This window comes from Nannobrachium achirus, assembly GCF_963921795.1.
Source record: "Nannobrachium achirus genome assembly, chromosome: 5".
Taxonomy (NCBI): Eukaryota; Metazoa; Chordata; class Actinopteri; order Myctophiformes; family Myctophidae; genus Nannobrachium; species Nannobrachium achirus.
Window position 1 is genome coordinate 29,835,937 of NC_137814.1, and position 18,400 is coordinate 29,854,336.

At 41.4% G+C, this 18,400-nt stretch overlaps 1 protein-coding gene across 1 annotated transcript; it reads right to left on the reverse strand.

Annotated features, from left to right (window-relative positions):
- Window positions 1-12,681: 12,681 nt before the first annotated feature.
- LOC308285771 (proenkephalin-A-like) lies at window positions 12,682-17,476 on the reverse strand (the record flags this gene model as incomplete). The annotated part of the gene is made up of 2 exons (XM_080726637.1): window positions 12,682-13,296; window positions 17,330-17,476. 2 exons carry the CDS (start codon window positions 17,474-17,476, stop codon window positions 12,682-12,684), a joined length of 762 nt encoding a protein of 253 aa, XP_080582763.1.
- Between the last annotated feature and the right edge of the window lie 924 nt (window positions 17,477-18,400).

Consider the following 18,400-nt stretch of genomic DNA (forward strand, 5'->3'; position numbering starts at 1 on the left):
GTGTGTCCATATTTGCATGAGTTTAAGGCTGGGTTTATGTGCATATACACGCATTGTGAATGGGCATGTATTTCCGTGTGTGTGTGTGTGTGTGTGTGTGTGTGTGTGTGTGTGTGTGTGTGTGTGTGTGTGTGTGTGTGTGTGTGTGTGTGTGTGCATATTTGCATGAGTTTAAGGCTGGGTTTATTTGCATACACGCATTGTGAATGGGCATGTATTTCCGTGTGTGTGTGTGTGTGTGTGTGTGTGTGTGTGTGTGTGTGTGTGTGTGTGTCTGTCTGTGTGTCTGTGTGTCTGTGTGTGTCTGTGTGTGATCATGCATTATGTGAACATCTCAATATGCAGGTAGTTGGAAACATGAAAAAGACAATTTGTTATAGACAATTTGTCAGTTATGGGAAAACAGACATAAGTGAAACCTGCAGTCTCTCTTTTTGCAATGATACACACACACACACACACACACACACACACACACACACACACACACACATCAGACCCACGCTGTGGTTCTTCTGTGGGGTGATGAGTTTATAGTCCTAACTAATTGGCAGGAAAATACTGCTCTGTTTTCATCTGAGCAGGACATAATGACTCCATTTCACAGCTGAGAGCCAAATAAACAGTTGTACTGAGATGGATGGAGAGAGAAGGAGATTGAGACAGAGAGAGAGACAGCAGGACGAGAAGAGAGAGGGAATCAAATAAAGAGAGATGAGATGTGGAGAAGCAGCATCATGTTTTAATTAAGTAAAAGTATCAATACTGCAATGTAGATATACTCTGTTACAAGTTGTCGTATATAAGAAGTACGTATTCAAAATGTACTTGAGTAAAAGTATAAACAAATCGGCATAAACATACTTACATACTTAAAGTACCAAAAGTAAAAGCACTCATTGTCTAGATCAGGGCTACTCAACTTTAGATGGCTCAGGGGCCACTCAGCAAAATGCCAAAAGTCCAAAGGGCCGCAAGCTAAAAATGACTGATGTTGTATTTTGGACGTTCACAATGATTTTGTAACACACTTCATGACAAGTCTAATAATTAAGGAAACCCACAGAAAACAGCCACATTTCCATCTATATAAGCCAGGCCAAACCTCATTGAACCAAAAGATTGTCATGGATGGAATGATGAAATTATCACATTTTATCAAATTAGGCTTCATTCACAAAATGTGAAGTGAAAATGAACAGATCTGGTTCAATCTTTTTGTAACCGCCCCTTAAATAACACTGAGAAGGACCAGACTAATAGCCACAACAGTGTCTGGGAATGCAATGCTTGTGAACTTTGGCAATGTAAAGCCATGTTTTCTCATGCCAATGAAGCTCCTTTTAATTGAATTGAACAATTTTTTAGGGCAACAATTCAAATCAATTACTCAAATAATATCCTGGAAATTAAACTAAGTCTTGGGTTAGGTAACAAATAAAATAAAGTATAAAATAAAATACAAATCTTGTTTTTCAAGTCTCTAAAAATGACATGGGCTAATTTGGCTTGAAGCTGTAGCCATGACCTGACAGGCTGTTATTGATCCAGACCTATAAATAGACGTTTATACTTATTATTCAATCACTCAAACCCCAGTATCCCTATTCTTGGGGGACATTCCCCAAAAATAGCCGATCTACAAGCTCACCACAAGATGTGTTGCTTGTAGATCGGCTATTTTTGAAGAGAGTAAAAAAAAAAAAAAAAAAAAAAAACATAAGCTCAGTTCAACTCTGCCTCAGTTACACTGTACTTATGAAACAGTTTGATGCTTTGAGCTTTGTAAAACACAACATCTCGTTGGAGGAGATTTGCGGTAGCATAGTTCCCTGGCTGATGATATCTGTTGGAATGCGGTGCTGACTGGCGGAGCCGCAGCGCAGAGACAAGGGCTAGGTGTAACGTGCCTACAGGCAGTCCCCTCTTCATTAGCCTGAAACATGACAGTCGCAACCGTTCATATCGCACAACCGCCATGCGCCCAGTCTCCAGTGAGCCCGACTGCGGTTGTCTGCTGCAAAATCTCCGCAAATGTGTCTGTCTGACTGTCTCGGTGTAGGCAGGGCAAAGCGTGTAAAAACCTGATTAAAGGGTGCACCAAACCTTTCTCAATTGATTCTTATGTATTTTTTCCTGTAGAATCCATTTCTGCAATATACATTTTTATATCGTGCATAATTAATGAGATAATTAGCATTTTTGACTAATTATGCTAATTATCTCATTAATTATGCACAATTCAACAATATACTTTGCAGAAATGGATTCTACGGGAAGAATTACATAAAGATCCACTGAGAAAAGTTTGGTAAACCCCTTTATCAATTTTTGATGAATTCTTTCCCGTTCTTTCTGCCCATGGGTCAAATTATTTGTAACATGGGTGGAAATGACAGGACAAACCCTATTTAAAAAATGATAAAAGGGTTTACCAAACTTTTCTCTGTTGATACTTATGTATTTTTTCCTGTAGAATCCATTTCTGCAATATACATTTTTGTATTGTGCATCATTAATGAGTTAATTAGCATATTTGAAGCATATTTGACATATGAGGGGAAATAACACAAAAAACCTATAACAATTTGATAAAAGGGTTTAACAAACTTTTCTCAGTTGATCCATATGTATTTTTTCCTGTAGAATCCATTTCTGCAATATACATTTTTGTATTGTGTATCGTTAATGAGTTAATTAGCATATTTGACATATGAGCGGAAATAACAGGAAAAACCTATAACAAATTGATAAAAGGCTTTAACAAACTTTTCTCAGTTGATCCTTATGTATTTTTTCCTGTACAATCCATTTCTGCTATGTACATGTTTGTATTGTGCATATTTAAGGAGATAATTTGCATATTTGACACATGGGCTTTAATAATTGTATAATACATATGCGTATGGATAATTTGGCTGTAGGCAGACACAATTATGCAATTAGGCCACAGAATATTTATATTTGATCAAAATGAATCTATTTTTATATCCCTAGTGGAGGACCCCCGCCACTGCAGCGCACATAAAATGCTGTAACTCGGGCTAGGAGCGACCGGGAGAGCCGGGGCCAGTACCCACGCGTCCGCCTCGGCGGCGCGGAGACAGCCCTGCATAGAGCCCTGACCGCTGCCACTGCAGCCCCCTAAAAAGCCCATAACTCAGCCCCCCAGCGACTGGGGTGACCTGACGGTCCAAACTGGGACAAGAACATTGTCTGTCTGTTGCCAGTCTTGTCCCAGTTTGGTTCACTTGCAAACAGTTTCCACCAAGCCTGAGCAGAAAACCTCCCAGGAAATCAAAGTGCGGGGAGGAAGCTGATGATGAGAGCAACGATGAGAGCCTGGAAAGTCAAAGAAGGAAACCAAAGAGTCAACCTGCTAAAAAGAGGCGGAAAATAAAAGATGCTACATCCTCTGAAAATGAATCTATATGTACTTCAGAAATGCCTTCTTCCACATCAGAGTCTGACACTGAGTTTGTAATCAGCAGTGATCCAGATGCATCAGATAGAGAGAGTGAATACTCAGATGACTTTTAACCAGTAAGACTCCCTAATCGGGAGATAAGCGACCGTCAGGTCACCCCGGTCGCTGGGGCTGAGTTACAGGCTTTTTTAGCGGGTTGCAGTGGCGGTGGTCTGCCGCTAGGTGGTGCGCAGGGCTGTCTCCGCACCGCCGAGGCGGACGCGTGGGTACCGGCCCCAGCTCTCCCGGTTGCTCCTAGCCCGAGTTACAGCATTTAATGTTCTCTGCAGTGGCGGGGGTCCTCCACTAGGGATATAAAAATAGATTCATTTTGATCAAATGTAAATATTCTGTGGCCTAATGGCATAATTTTGTCTGCCTACAGCCAAATTATCCATACGCATATTTATTATACAATTATTAAAGCCCATGTGTCAAATATGCAAATGATCTCATTAAATATGCACAATACAAAAATGTACATATAGCAGAAATGGATTGTACAGGAAAAAATACATAAGGATCAACTGAGAAAAGTTTGTTAAAGCCTTTTATCAAATTGTTATAGGTTTTTCCTGTTATTTCCCCTCATATGTCAAATATGCTAATTAACTCATTAACGATACACAATACAAAAATGTATATTGCAGAAATGGATTGTACAGGAAAAAATACATAAGGATCAACTGAGAAAAGTTTGTTAAACCCTTTTATGAAATTGTTACAGGTTTTTCCTGTTATTTCCCCTCATATGTCAAATATGCTTCAAATATGCTAATTAACTCATTAATGATGCACAATACAAAAATGTATATTGCAGAAATGGATTCTACAGGAAAAAATACATAAGAATCAACAGAGAAAAGTTTGGTAAACCCTTTTATCATTTTTTAAATAGGGTTTGTCCTGTCATTTCCACCCATGTTACAAATAATTTGACACATGGGCAGAAAGAACGGGAAAGAATTCATCAAAAATTGATAAAGGGGTTTAACAAACTTTTCTCAGTTGATCTTTATGTAATTCTTCCCGTAGAATCCATTTCTGCAAAGTATATTGTTGTATTGTGCATAATTAATGAGATAATTAGCATAATTAGTCAAACATGCTAATTATCTCATTAATTATGCGCGATATAAAAATGTATATTGCAGAAATGGATTCTACAGGAAGAAATACATAAGAATCAATCGAGAAAAGTTTGGTGCACCCTTTAATCAGGTTTTTACACGCTTTGCCCTGCCTATAGCTCTAGTGCAGCTGCATCTCGCACTGCTGTCAGTGCTGCGCTATGGCTGCGCTCTGTGTGTTGACTGCATTCGCTTCCTGACTACGGAGTGCACCGAGGCTCAAACATCACCGCCTTTGACAGGCTTAGAAAATTAAATTATTTTTTATTTGTATGATCATGACGGGCCGCACAGACATGCGGAAAGGGCCGCATGCGGCCCGCGGGCCGCGGGTTGAGTAGCGCTGGTCTAGATTCTCTAGTCTAGAATGTCCCATACAACTTTTAGACAATTCAATAAAAAATGTATGCAATCTTTTTTAATAGCTCACAAGTTCACATTGCGTTGCACTGTGAGCTTGTAGATCATTTTTCCTCAAAATGGATGAAATATTTATGCTGTACGGCTGAAGTGGTTAGTGTGTTTTTAATAATAATCAAAATCTACAACGTTTTCAGTGGAGTGTATAATATTGTCCTCTGAGATAGTGTGGTAGAAGTCAAAGTACCGTATTGAAAATTTTAATATTATAATACTGAAGAAAGTAAAAACACCTCAAAATTGTAATTGAGTACAGTACCTGAGTACATACTTTTAGTTATTTTACTTTTCACTGTGGAGAAGGTGAAGGGGGTTAAAGAAGAGAACATGTCAGAGAAATGAGGGAGAGAAAAAGACAGAGTGGGATGACAGGGAGAGATTATGGATAATTATGATATAACTTGGGAAAGCACCGTCTATCTGATGTTGTGCAACAGCACCCACCGACAGGCTGTCATAAATTACTGCAGCACGACACGTTGCAGTAAACATTATCTTTAGAGCTATTACATAGAGGTAACTTTTACAGATTCTGCATACAGCTACTGTATATACATGCTACTCATTGTGTTGTTCACTGAAAATATTTTTTTATTTTTCTTACATTTTTTATCCCATGATTTTGTAACCCATTTGTCACCCGGTGTCAATTATCTAATGTAATCCACAGTCCCTCTCTGCCAACCTGGGCAGACAACGGACAGACCTCATGCCCTATGCATGAGAAGTCCAAGTTTCTTCTTTTCACCTGACAGGGGGGAGTTTTCCCTGGTTGGACGTTGCGCGTGGAAGGAACACCTTATTCCAACCAGTTCCTTTCCCCCCAGTATAGACAACATGCCTGGCCACGCCCCCTACTTCCGACCGGAAGCCCTTTTTTGGGCTTGATCGTAGCGCGATTTCCTGTTTACGTTCATCTGATCTGATTCTCCTCTTAACTAATGAGACGGGATTGTTTTACTTTGTAATTTTACTTTGTAACTTATGTTAACAATGTCACTTAATGGCAACACTCATCCACTCTGCTGATAAATAAATGAGTTGTGACGATACACACCTGTTCTGCCATCATTCAATGTTATGAGTTGGAGGGAAAAAAAAAGAGATCTCAATTGAAACAATTGCCATAGGCTTTCTTGGGCGTATGCTTTTAGTTGACCTTGTACTAGTGTACTGTCATGAAACTACCTTTTTTCATATGCAAACTTCTTAAAAAATAACGCTATTTAAATTGTTTCAAAAGCTTTATACCCTGTATATATATATATAAAATGTCACAATGCGACATAGCTTTTTACACAATGCTGTACTCCCTCCAACTGCATGTCATATTATATGTTCGCCATTTTAAACTGTTTTTATTTTATTTGACACTTGCTTTGGCAATATAAACATGTCTTCTCATGCCAATAAAGCTCCTTTGAATTGAATTGATATAGGCCTACAAATAAACAGATTTGTGTATTTGAAAGCAAGCATTGAACCTAATCAGTATTTCATGGAAGCGAATGTTGTATGATTTCTAGCTAGCAAACCTTTTCCCTTCAGAACGCTGGTTGATCATGTCAAACGTTGTCATCTCCATTCTCCTCTGTTCTGGGATGAAGTCACAGTTGGCTTGTGTTGTGTGATATGCATTAATGTTTTTACAAATAGGCCTGTCAACAACTCAACCCACTCCAGAATAGACATAATACACATTAGCCCACCTATTATGTGCATCCTATGCTGTGTTCATTTCACTATATCACTGTAAATCATCGATTTAATCCTAATCAAGGCAATATAAATATCCATTCATATTTAATGCTCATTTAATCATTAAATCCTAAACTGTCACGTCAAAACAATGAATACATTTGGCTTTAATAGATACAAAAACAAACTGGATTAATTGAAAATGACAAGTGTTTAAAAGCATTCCTTCAAAGCATCATTGGGAACATTCCTTATCTCAATAACACAATATACAGTACAACATTTGAAACCCTCAACAGTAAAAAAAAAAAAAAGGCATGGACAAGTCAAAGAAAAGTGTGTATAAATATTGTATTGCAATAAATATGATGAGGAGACCCTCACATCTGGCTTCATTGGTCCTGGACGTACAGTACAGGTCTGAAAGACAGAAAACAATTGCATTCACAGATACAACACAACAGCGAAGAGCTTGTATTTCAATTATAATCAATGTTGTGTTGTCACAAGTGAAAATAACTTGTACTTAGTTGTAACAAGAGTAGTCCCCATACAGTAAAAGATCGTAGCTAACAAGGCTAATTAGCTAGCATGAGAGTTTTACCTTGTTGTTGTTGTTGTTGTTGTGAGTCGTGCTGCTTCTCTGGGGAGTTTGCTGAGTTTAGGATATGTTAAGGATGTCATCAATACTATTAACAACTGGTGTAGATAGAATAAAAACATCGAAGATAGCGGTGCGCTTGCATATCAAGAGACCATGACCGCAGTCACCGCACCATCTGACAGCTGGAAAAAAAACCTCCGTTGGTTTAACCCTTTCAGTTCATTGTCATAATCTCTTAATCCCTTTCGACTTGGGGGCGGGGCGTCCCTCCTGCAATCGGCCAGAAATGTTGTCTATAGAGACCAGGATTACTGCATGTTTTTTGTGAGGGTACCTACCTTACGGGACATGGGGAGAACATGCAAACTCGTCACAGAAAGGCACTTTTGCCAACCCCACCTAGGGTATGGGCACTTATGACACGGAGGAGAGAACATTATGTAAAAGAATTCTAGGAAAACATCCAGCGAACATATAGAAGATCTACAGTATATAAGCTCACAATGTCACAGTGCTACTGTTTTCGCTGATGAGATTTGGTGTAGAGGAAAAAGTACTTAAAATAAGGTCAACAAAGTATTTTAGGGTGTAAGTAACTGGAGAAACTGGTGCATTTTAATATACAGTCAATACGACCAGAAACAAAGTTTTAAAAAGCTCAACATTAATGCATTTCTGAATGTAAAAGATAAAATAGTACAAAAAGCTGTGCAGAGTTATGAAAGGGCTTTGCAGTCATACTGTGGTGGCAGATTGACCAGCATGTGGTATGACATCATTTTGTAGGCAGAGGAGAATTTCTGCCCCCAGTTTCCGTGAATCGTTTTACCATTTTTACTATTTACACATTTTTCTTCTCTTTGTTGTTGAAAGGAAAGTGTTAGAATTATACTTTAGTCGTTTTTTTTGTCTCGGATCTGTTAAAATAGCGAGGGACAGAAAATGCTCTGGGGGCAGAGTTCTCCTCTGCCTACAAAATGATGTCACGGCTTAAAAGCCCCATAGAGCATCGCAGTGAGGTGTCGGAAGCAAGCTGGCCATTCATATTTACCATAGGATTTTTCATTATCAGCCACAAAGTCGTAGCAATTCAATGTACACTTACCACTAGGCTGGTGGTTGTAAAATGGTTCCATATGCTCCTGTAGAACCCCCGAGTATGTATGCAATCACTCTAGTTTTATTAAAAACACGTTTTAATCAAGATCGCACGGAGAAGAACTGCATTTCCCATGCTGCTAAACGTAAAAACGACGTATGTGATTGGTCTAGCTTCTTCTTCTTTCACATATCTTGCGGTTACCGCGGAAGTAGCTTACTGCCCCCTGTCTGCCCGGCAGATTATTGCACATCAGCAGAACTGCGTGAGCGAATACTTTCTTTTACAAATATGATGCACTGTGTTAAAGATGACGATAAGAGAGTCCACAGAGATGACAATCACTACATTTCAGGCCATATGCTGGCCTGGATAACTAAACTGAGCGTGATTTAAGGGCTGTATTTCAGGAAACAACAACAACATTCGCAAGGCATTCTGGGAGTGTAGTTTCCGCGATTTTAAAAATAATGATGTACACAGTCTTGTACCCTGCCCTTTTTTTCAGCTTTCTAATTAATCTTTGCATTCAAAAAAATGTGAATATTGACATGATCCCTCTCCAGCCGAGGTGGCTTTGTCCAAGGCTTAAAAACGTTTAAATAAATACTTTATGAAATGTCTATGGAAGAAATGAATGCGGAAAACGCTTCCGACACCAGAGTGAGGACGGGGTGGGGCTTCAACTGCGATGCTCTATAGAGGGTATGCACGTCCACTGGGACCCGCCCCCCTAATCTAGACTGAGTGGCAAAACATTGAGCAGCATGGAGCATTGGAGTTTGCTAGTGCTAGTTGCAAATCACTCAACGGCCCTGCATACCACCTGTTTCTAAATTGCACATAATGCAGGAGGCAGCAGGATGTTGTGTTGTTGAAAACGAGCGCTTCCTAACTCTGACACTTGGAATAAATAATCCCCTGCACAGAATGTCTTGACAGAAAGTAGCTCATAACATGTCTATGGTGGATTTTTATGAAACAAAAAATTAAGAGGATAATTCAAGCTTTCAGTACAGCCGCAATGTTGGTGAGTTTAACTTTGTTTAATACAACCAGAAAGGACTTTTCTTTTTGCATGTATGGGCTGTCAATGGCAGAAATTAGTTTTTTTTTGCCACTCAGTAGGCGTTCCCATAACTTCCAGCAACAGTGATGTCACGCGCATACCCTCTATAGTAACTGAAGGATATGTAGGCCTACAGATTATCACAGCTTTCATTGCACGAGGATGATAGCAAGTGCGATGATGAATGAAAGGCAATCATTTATTATGACATGCTACATATTCACAAATAATTTAATTTAATATATTAACGTACTGTCAACACGAAAATGTGAATTTAATATTGTAGTCCCACTGGAATGTTCTCAACTGTGAGAAGAGAGAGTTGGCTGAAAGCATGGACATCATCATCATTACCCAGCCAATCTATGAACCGTCCCAAGTGGCTGTTTTCCACTCTGTATTTTGTCTTCTCTGTTTCTGGATAAATTCCATTGTTTTTATGTCGGGTTGTTTAATATGTTTTTAGAGGACCACAACAGAAATAAGCCTTAGAGCTTTATAGTGTGTTAATTGTTGTTCATGGAAGTGCTTTCTTTTTATCCCCAACTAAATTCAGTCAATCATCTTCTCAACCGTGAATTTGATCACACCAACCACAGCAGCTGTGTTTGACAACTGTTGTGTTTCGTCTATGTTTTCATCCATATTTACATGGTGAGATTCTTCTGGTGCACGGTGCCACTTTAGCTTGCTCTGACTGACTGGGCAGCTGCCATATCATTCCTAAGGCAGATATGCAGTGGTGGAAAAAAAGTAAAAGTAGGTACTTTTACTTTACTGGAATATTTCCAATTGTCAGTTATTTTACTTCTACTCCGCTTCAAATCAGAGGCAAAATATTATACTTTTACTCCTCTACAATTATTTGAAAACATCCATGAACCACGTCAGCCCTATATCTACAATGTGTCGCGATGGTATTGGTATTTTAAGTACAATTTAATAATTGATACCAATACCTTTGTACTTTTACCTGTACATTTTTGAATTTCAGACTTTTACGTGTAAGGCTGGCAACTTATCACACTCTCAGTCCTTAGTGAGCATGATTGCCCCAGGATCAAAACTGATACCGCAACCTGTGAGTGTGCACCTCAGGTTCTCTTCACACTATATACATTTTTATTTCATGGCATTTCTATATTATTTCACACTACAATGGGCAGATAGTGATAGTCAGTGACATCAAACACAGGTCCTTAGGAGACTTCAACCCCATTGCATCATGATTTGGTCTGAGATTGTATAATGAACACACTGGCTGAGCGACTGAAATGCCCAGAGGTTCACATTCTTACAAACAGCGGTCCAACCCCCATACACATATCAACCTCATCATGATGAAAATGGTCATGGCAGGTCTACCAACATCCTGCATCTACACATCCCCTATGGCACTAGTTTTCAACCTCAGGTTTGGGGACCTTTGGTGGTCCCTAAGTTGAGAAACCTATGGTACATAGGCCGAAAGGCATGGGCGAGACTATGTTTTGCCCCCAGTCCGTCCGTCCGTCCGTCCGTCCGTGTGTCTGGCCGTCTGATTGCCGTGAATGGCCGAAGAAGACATGTCACCCTTTTCACATTGGCCTGGCCTATTATAGCGCCACCAGGAAGCCACAACCTGACCCAGTGGAGACGTGTGCTCGGAAGAGCACTGCTTCTAGTTTCTCCTCATTTCTCCTCACAATCCCTTACCTTCTTTCTGTTCTCATGACTTATACATACCACAGACAGTCCAGCTGTAGGGGGTGTCCATTATGCAGGATTAGGATCATCATTGGTTCTGTACTATTTACAAACTAACATCCATGCTGAAAATACTCATACGGCCCACAAGTTGCCTGCTATAGTTTTATACTCGAAGACTGCAACTGGCATTGACATGCATGCATTATTCAATGTTGGTTATGACCACATATTTAGCCAAATTACATTTACAACTGGCATTAAAATGTCTCCCTGTCATACATATTGATATTGGAGCTCTCTCTCTCTCTCCCATATAAAATGTAGATGAATGCACTTGTCATTTCTCTTATTTACATCCTTTAAGGGCTTATCACATGGGAAGCGACTGCATGTGCCTAGTAATTAATTTTCAATGAGAGGCGAGGTAGGCTGGGAAGCGTGGGCAATTTGACAGGCGGAGCAACAAGCACTCCCGTCAAACTGTCATGTTTTTTAGCTGTTTTTTTCACGTGCCCTTGACAAGAGCTGGATTGTAGTCAACCTTCTTCTATGCAATGAGCAGGACAATGATCATTTGACACGCTTAGGCGTAGTTTGCCTGCTGTTTTTACTCGCGGAGCAATTGTATGGCTGACTGTATTCCATGAGAAGCAGGCCCATAGGTCAGGAGCCTCCTAGAAATTATCCCCTTTTTTCTGTTTCCTACATTTATTTCGACTGAGCAACTTTCACTTGCTGTTGAGTAATACTTGACCAGTATCTATAAGTCAAGTACTGGGGTTTAGTATTTTGTTGACCACTGGTTGATGTGAGATTGTAGATCGGCTATTTTCATCAAATGTTTGCCCCAGACTTGGGACACTAGGTCCATGTGGTTAAAACACCTCATATTAGTGACTAAATAGCAGATCTACAAGCTCAGTCACAATGTGACGCATCACAATGCGCTGTAAGCTTGTAGGCTATTTTTGAATTTAGACTTTTGTTGTGGTTAAGTAGTTACGGTAAGTACGTAAAGTACCTTTGAACGAACTACCATCAGGTCCATCACCCTACCTGTTCACCTGTTAGTTATTCTGTATGAGGAAGTTTCAGACAAATTAAAACAATTTTAATATATGCACTCTGTTGTGTTTCTCCAGTGAAATCACACGCATATTCAACACGTCTCGATCAACAGATTCTTTTAATAAATAATAATAATATCATGATGAAAACCGATAACAGACTCAAAATTTTCAGCCCCAAAAAAACAAACATTATTTCTCAAGATATGAATTACGTACATTTCATCTTTTACACACGTTGAAGGACCAAGTTGAACCTAATGAAGGCAGCCAGCAGCACGTTTTAACAAAGCCAGACGACGGAATTCATGTGGGGATGGCGTTTCAAATAATGACAAGTCCAGACTACTGGGTTTCTGATTGGTTGTAGGGCAGGAAATTGTGGGGCCAGTGGGTTGAAGAGGGGCACCACTGGGGGAAGCTCGTAATCATACTAGGCCTAGTCCATGAACCCCCCGTAGCGCTTCTGTATCTCACTGCCGTCTTCCCAAGCACGCTTCAGGACGCCCCCGGTGCCGCCATTCTTGGCGTCTTCCACCAGCCACTCGGGCCGGCCTATGCGTCTCATGAAGCCCCCGTAGCGCTTCTTCAACCCGCGGCCCAGCACCGCCTCCAAGAGGTCTCCTTGCAGCTCCCCTTCTCCTCCTGCGCCTCCCGCCCGCCGCATGAAGCCGCCATAGCGCTTCGCCGCCTCTCCTACGCCGTGGTCGGTCTCTGCGTTGAGAACCTTCAGGATCTCCATTCGCACTTTCTCCTCGTCCTCCTGATTACCGGGGCTCTCCAGCGCCCCCTGTTGGGAGGAGGAGGCGGAGGGAGAGCGTCGAGACATGAAGCCGCCATATCGCTTCATGAAGCCGCCGTACTTCTTAGCCAGCTGGTGTTGCGGTGACGTGGCATCGTCATCTTCGCTGGTCATGCCCCCTACTGCTTCCTGTTCCTGCTGTTGACCTGGGTTGTCATCAAGGACATTTTGGTTTTCATCTTCCAACAGCGTGTCCCGGCACATGCGGAGCATCCGGCTGTCCAACCCACCCTCGCACTCCAGCGAGCATGTCTGAGAAAACAGCAAATTATTGTCATCATCATCATCATCATCATCATCTTAAACATTTAATGTCTAAAAACTATCGCTGGATTAATCTAAATCTTTTGAGAATAAACAATGAACACCAGCAAATGGTGGGCAGTTTATATTCACAACTTGAAGCTTGTGGTCTCTGAGGTATTCCCATTATTCCATATTATCCATAATAACACAGCTCACTCTAGAATGATTAAAGTTGCCCTCACAGGGCATCCAGCCATCCAGGTGGTGCGGGGGTAAAGTTCCTGCCCACCAACTTCGAGATTTTGGTTTGATTCCTCCATTGTGCCTCTGGCTTGGCCGGGCCACATAATGAACATAATTAGCTGTGTTCCCTTTTGGGAAGTCGCTACCAGTGACTCCTGCAGGTTGGTCAAGGCGTCTGTTTAGCATGCAGTGTAAGCAGAACTGAGACGATAGCATGTCCTTCCACACGCGTTACACCCTCCCAGTAAAAAGCCTCACTGTCAGGTGAAAGGAAGCATCTGGCGACTCCGTATGTATTGAAGGAGACATAAGGTTGTCTACACCCTGAGTTGGCAGTGACAGGGACTGTACAGTACATGGTGGGAATTGGCATAACTAAATTGGGGAGACGAAAACAAAAACAAAAGACTGTATAACATGTTTCCAAATGTATTATGACAGTATTTAATTGCATTATGTATACTCTGCCTATACGGAAATACCTGTTTTCAGAGTACAGTCTGTCTGTGTCCCTTTTATGTCCATATAATATGGAGATATCTCTATCTGTCTGTCTGTCTGTCTGTCTGTCTGTCTGTCTATGTCCCCTTTATGCCCATATATGGAGATCCCTGGTGTCATCAGTAAATGTCAAAATGGGCCCATATATATCGGCGGTTCTGGACAACTGATCTCCATATACGGTATGGCTACATAGGTAATCGGTTGAATCTGTGTTTCTGAAAAACCGCCTATCGGATCGACTTAGTCGGACAGTAAGACGGCTCTCGAGACGCGTGAACTACAGACAAACACATGCGCAGACATTTCACGCATTTATAGTAGGATGACAGAGACGGTGGGTAGATATGGAGAAAGTGCTAGAGAAATAAATAACTGACACTTCACACTTCATTTACCTGTATCTATAAATTCCAGGAATCTCTGTATGTATGTGAGACTGTCATACGCATATCTGAAGAACCATTCATCCAATTGATTTCACAAATAGTGGATTGTACTGCTGAGGACTCAAGGGAGTGCAGTTTTGAGTGTGAGATTGATTGGATCAGTGGTTCAGTGCGTCCAGTTTTATCTGTACGGTGACGTGTTTCTCACAAACTGCTCGTCTGACCCACTTCACACTTGGTAAGTGTATTGATGAGGAAAGTGCAGGATCGAGTGTGAACTGAAGTCGATCGGGTGAGTGATTCTCCATGAACCACTCCGAATATTTTCTGAATGGCAACCATGCCCCCGGGGCACTAGTTCTTTATATGCTATTGTTGTTATTGTTGTTTGCACCTTGTTTATCTGCATAACAATATTTCATTATTTTGTGCTGAATCATGGCAAGAAAGAAAGAAAGAAAGAAAGAAAGAAAGAAAGAAAGAAAGAAAGAAAGAAAGAAAGAAAGAAAGAGCTTTGCAGCCCAATATCATGAAAGTATATTAGGGGAGATTACAGTGTGCAACAGATGTTTTGGAAGAACAAAAGTCCCCTTTAGTCACCAACAAACAACCCTTGTTAATTCCTCCCACACACACACACACACACACACACACACACACACACACACACACACACACACACACACACACACACACACACACACACACAAAAACCTCACCCACGCATAAAACCATTTGTTCTGTATGGTTTTACCCATTGTAACCATTCTCCCCTGTAAAAACTATCTAATCGGAAACCCCACTATCCTCATCCCTACTGGCACTCACACTCTTAACTCAACTAAATCAATTTGCCCCTTGGGGTTGGGTATTGCCAATAAAACCTGCTCTGAACCTCATATCAGTCATTGGATTTCACCTATTTTGGTCTATCAGATATTCACATTAAATAGGATAGCGGAGGAATTCCTGCTGAGCTTTCAGTGCTGCAGGCATATGATTGTAGAATTAATGGGCAGGAAAATTGTATAGAGGATATATTGATGGCTTGGGGGGCCAGAGATTACATTCACAGCAGCTCTCTCTGCTGGTCAGGGAAGGAGGTGCATACAATGAGAAAGGATTGAAATAAGGTAAGGTATACAAGCCCTTAACTGGTTACTTTCTGCCCAGAAGACACGAAGCCCAAAAGCACATAACCTGGAAAAAACTAGGGTCCATATCAGCCTATATTGAACCCAACTGTGTGTGTGTGTGTGTGTGTGTGTGTGTGTGTGTGTGTGTGTGTGTGTGTGTGTGTGTGTGTGTGTGTGTGTGTGTGTGTGTGTGTGTGTGTGTGTGTGTGTGTGTGTGCGTGCGTGTGGATGGGTGCGTACCTTTTGCGCGAAGCCCGAAAGCGCGAAGTGGGGAAATGTCCGATACCGTAGCGATCTGGCGAACGTCTTCTGGACAGGGCGTTTATCGTGCGCTTGCCCAGGCCTTACGGCCTGGGCATAAATATAACGATTGCATTCACCACGGCTTCGTAACTCGCGCGGCGCTCCGCCGGCCGCGCGGCCCTGGCCCGCTCTTCGCGGCCACTCGCGCCTGCGGCGCTCGGGGGCGAAGAGCAGGACCAAGGTCCGCTGGCCTTCGCGCCGCTTGCAGTGTCGTTTCCCCACTTCGCGCTAACGGTGCGGTAGGAGACATTTCACCACTTCGCGCTTTCGGGCTTCGCGCTTTCGGGACTTTCCCGTGTGGATAGGTATAGTGGATGTTTGCGCATGATGGGGAGAGAGAGAGAGAGAGAGAGAGAGAGAGAGAGAGAGAGAGAGAGAGAGAGAGAGGCTAGTGAGATGGGGAGAGAGAGAGGGGGAGAGAGGGAGAGAAAACGACAGAAAGAGCAAGAGAGAGAGAGGGAGAATTACATCCTTGTTTTCTGTTTTCCCTTTGAAGTCTACAGTAAGAGCAATTATGCACCTAGTAGGCTAATATGCATAATTCCTTCTAGAATTTGAGAAGGAGGCGATGTAACTATAATTAACCAATTAAATGCGATGCGCAAAACGTTTACACAATAAAATTAAAAAACAAGTTCCATATTATGGCCTATTAGGCCCCGAGCATTCTGAATTCCATCCACATTTCTGTTTTCCCTTTGAACATGTAAGAGCCATTTCACATAAGTAGGTATAGGTTAATATGCATAATTCCATCTAGAATTTGAGGAGGCGGCGATGTCACTAATTAACGAGGCCTACAGCCTACAAATGATACGCGTGGAAAGAACATGAAGGGATGCAAAACACTTGAATTGAATAGAGTTGAAAGACACAGAATAATATTTTGAAATAAGTTTTAAAACGACTGTACAACAGATCTCCCACAACTGTAAGGAATATTTAAACCACAAGTCCAACTCAAATGGACCTAACACCTGCGTGCATGGTGTCAGGCTGATGAAGGTAAGTCGTGCGTAATTTGGAGAGCATGCCACGCATGCACAAATGGAGTTTGGGGGAAAAAGTTGCCGTCCCTGAAAAGTTCCTTAAAGCCCAATGAAAAAGAATGGAATTTACGTAATCAGAGGGGAAACACTGTCCGAAAACATAGGACTTTAATTGTATTCAAAGGCAGGGAGAGCAGATCAGACATAGGCTATTCAATTTACGCTGAAAGCTCCAAAAGTAAGATGCAACCTGATTAAAATAAAAAAGAATCGGGCAACTTTCACTTTGATTTACAGTAGCCTGCCTATATGCTTTTTCGTTTCTTTTTCTTTGGCTGTAACTCAGCATGGGAACGTGACTTGTGCCAAGTGCCAACTAATAGGATTCCGACGAGTAAAAATAATTTTAAAAAAGTTTATAAATTAGGTCATATTGTAAAGGTCATTGTTGAACAGAACAGGGACATGACATACTTACCAGAGAGCTGAGTGTCGCCTGCTGTCCCAGTAGACGGTAGACGCACAGCGCGCACTCCTTCCCACAGTCCGCTCCATGCACCGCGTGCAGCGCCACACACGCGCCCAGCGCCAACATCCACAAACAGCTTGTGTGCGCAGCAGCCATCGACTGAAAGCAACGCAACAAAAATACAAAATAAATGGCAAAACTTGCTTAAAATATTACAAAAACGTGCTGTCAACTATTAAATGTGGCTGAAGTAAATGAGCTAAGTTCTCGTTGCTTTTATTTTGGCTGGGGGATGATTTCTCCCTCTCTCTTCTAATTATGTGCCAAAGGCATTTTACATCAAAATGGCTTTATAAAATGAGCTATAAGAGAGAAGAGAATGGTTTCAAACAACATTTTCAATGCGTTTTTAAAGTGTTATAAACAACTGAATCAAAAGGGGAGGGGAAAAAAAGAGTTCCAAATGTTTAAGAAAACATTCAAAGATAATCAGCCACAGATCAATAGGCTATTAGGCCTATTATAAAGTAGCCTATTGCAAATAATTGTTTGGCAAATATAAACAAAAGCAATGAAACAGTAGGCTATTATGGTTATAGGTCGCCAAGTAATTTCAAAGGATAAAGTCGTGCACTTGCCTTCTGTTTTGTATTGTGCGTTTAATTCCGCATGCGCTGCACTGAAGAGACGAGAGCCAAAGGAACTGTTGAGGTGCGTGGGGCTTCGCACGACAATATAGGCTATGATGTCCACGCGGGCCCGTGACAACTGTCACGGCTCAGCCAATCAGCGCACAGCTGTCCCCAAGGAGACGCGTTTGGGATGGTGGAGCTCAGTGGTGGAAAAAGTAGGCTATTCACATTTTATAGCTACTCAAGTACAAGTATCAATACTGCAATGTAGAAATACTCTGTTACATGTAAATGTCTGGAATTCAAAATACTCCAGTAAAAGTTTTGGCATCACAAAGTACTGAAACTGAAAGTACCAAAAGTAAAAGTACAAAATGTTTGAAAATATCAGATCTACAAGCTCACAACTGGTCGTTTGTGAGTTGGGAACTTGGGATGACAGTGATGG